Source organism: Lipotes vexillifer, unplaced genomic scaffold (genome assembly GCF_000442215.2).
Source record: "Lipotes vexillifer unplaced genomic scaffold, Lipotes_vexillifer_v1.1 scaffold294, whole genome shotgun sequence".
Taxonomy (NCBI): domain Eukaryota; kingdom Metazoa; phylum Chordata; class Mammalia; order Artiodactyla; family Lipotidae; genus Lipotes; species Lipotes vexillifer.
Window position 1 is genome coordinate 68,342 of NW_006783917.1, and position 622 is coordinate 68,963.

The 622-nt window shown below is 66.1% G+C and overlaps 1 protein-coding gene across 5 annotated transcripts in view; it reads left to right on the forward strand.

Annotated features, from left to right (window-relative positions):
- Positions 1–302: 302 nt before the first annotated feature.
- The window catches only part of HPGD (15-hydroxyprostaglandin dehydrogenase), a 29,281-nt gene continuing 28,961 nt past the window's right edge, over positions 303–622 (forward strand). For 2 of the 5 annotated variants that reach the window (XM_007456427.1, XM_007456429.1), the window contains exon 1: positions 450–564. In XM_007456427.1, coding sequence (XP_007456489.1) covers positions 472–564 — 93 coding nt within the window. In that variant the 5' untranslated portion in view covers positions 450–471. Of the gene's footprint in view, positions 565–622 lie in introns of all 5 variants that reach the window. The other 3 variants (XM_007456430.1, XM_007456428.1, XM_007456431.1) reach the window with 3 other exon arrangements.

Sequence of the window (622 nt, forward strand, 5' to 3'; positions counted from 1 at the left end):
AAATTGTGCTTTACTGTTTGCTGGGTTTGTTTGTGTTTTTTTTCCCCCGGTTTTATTTTTCTCTGGGGGTGGGATGGGGGAGGGGAGGGGAGGACCTGGGCGCGGAGGAGGAATCCAGGCTCTCAGGCCTCTCTCCTCCACCCTTCTTTTGCGGGGTGCTCTTCAGCGCACTGAAGGGAACACTTCTTGGGGAGTACCCTTTCTGCTTGGTGCCTCCCACCGCCAGTCAGGCAGCCACAGGCAGAGGGGAGGCTCTGATCTGGGCTTGGCTGCGAGTCAGGAAGGCAAAGATCGCGGAGCCGGAGCGCTCAGGGCCAGGTGACACAATCGTGGGTGCCCGGCGCTGCTTGACAGCTTCATCCCCGCCCACTGGCAGGAGAGCGCAGCCAGGCAGCACGCGCGCGCGCAGGGTCCTTAAAAGCCGCGGTCGCGCGGAGACGCCGAGCTCGCCCACCGCGCGCAGGCGGCGACATGCACGTGAACGGCAAAGTGGCGCTGGTGACCGGCGCGGCCCAGGGCATCGGCCGAGCCTTCGCCGAGGCGCTGCTGCTCAAGGGCGCCAAGGTAAGCGAGGCAGGGCGCACGGCGCGAACCTCGCCGGCTCACCCGAGGCCCGCCCCCC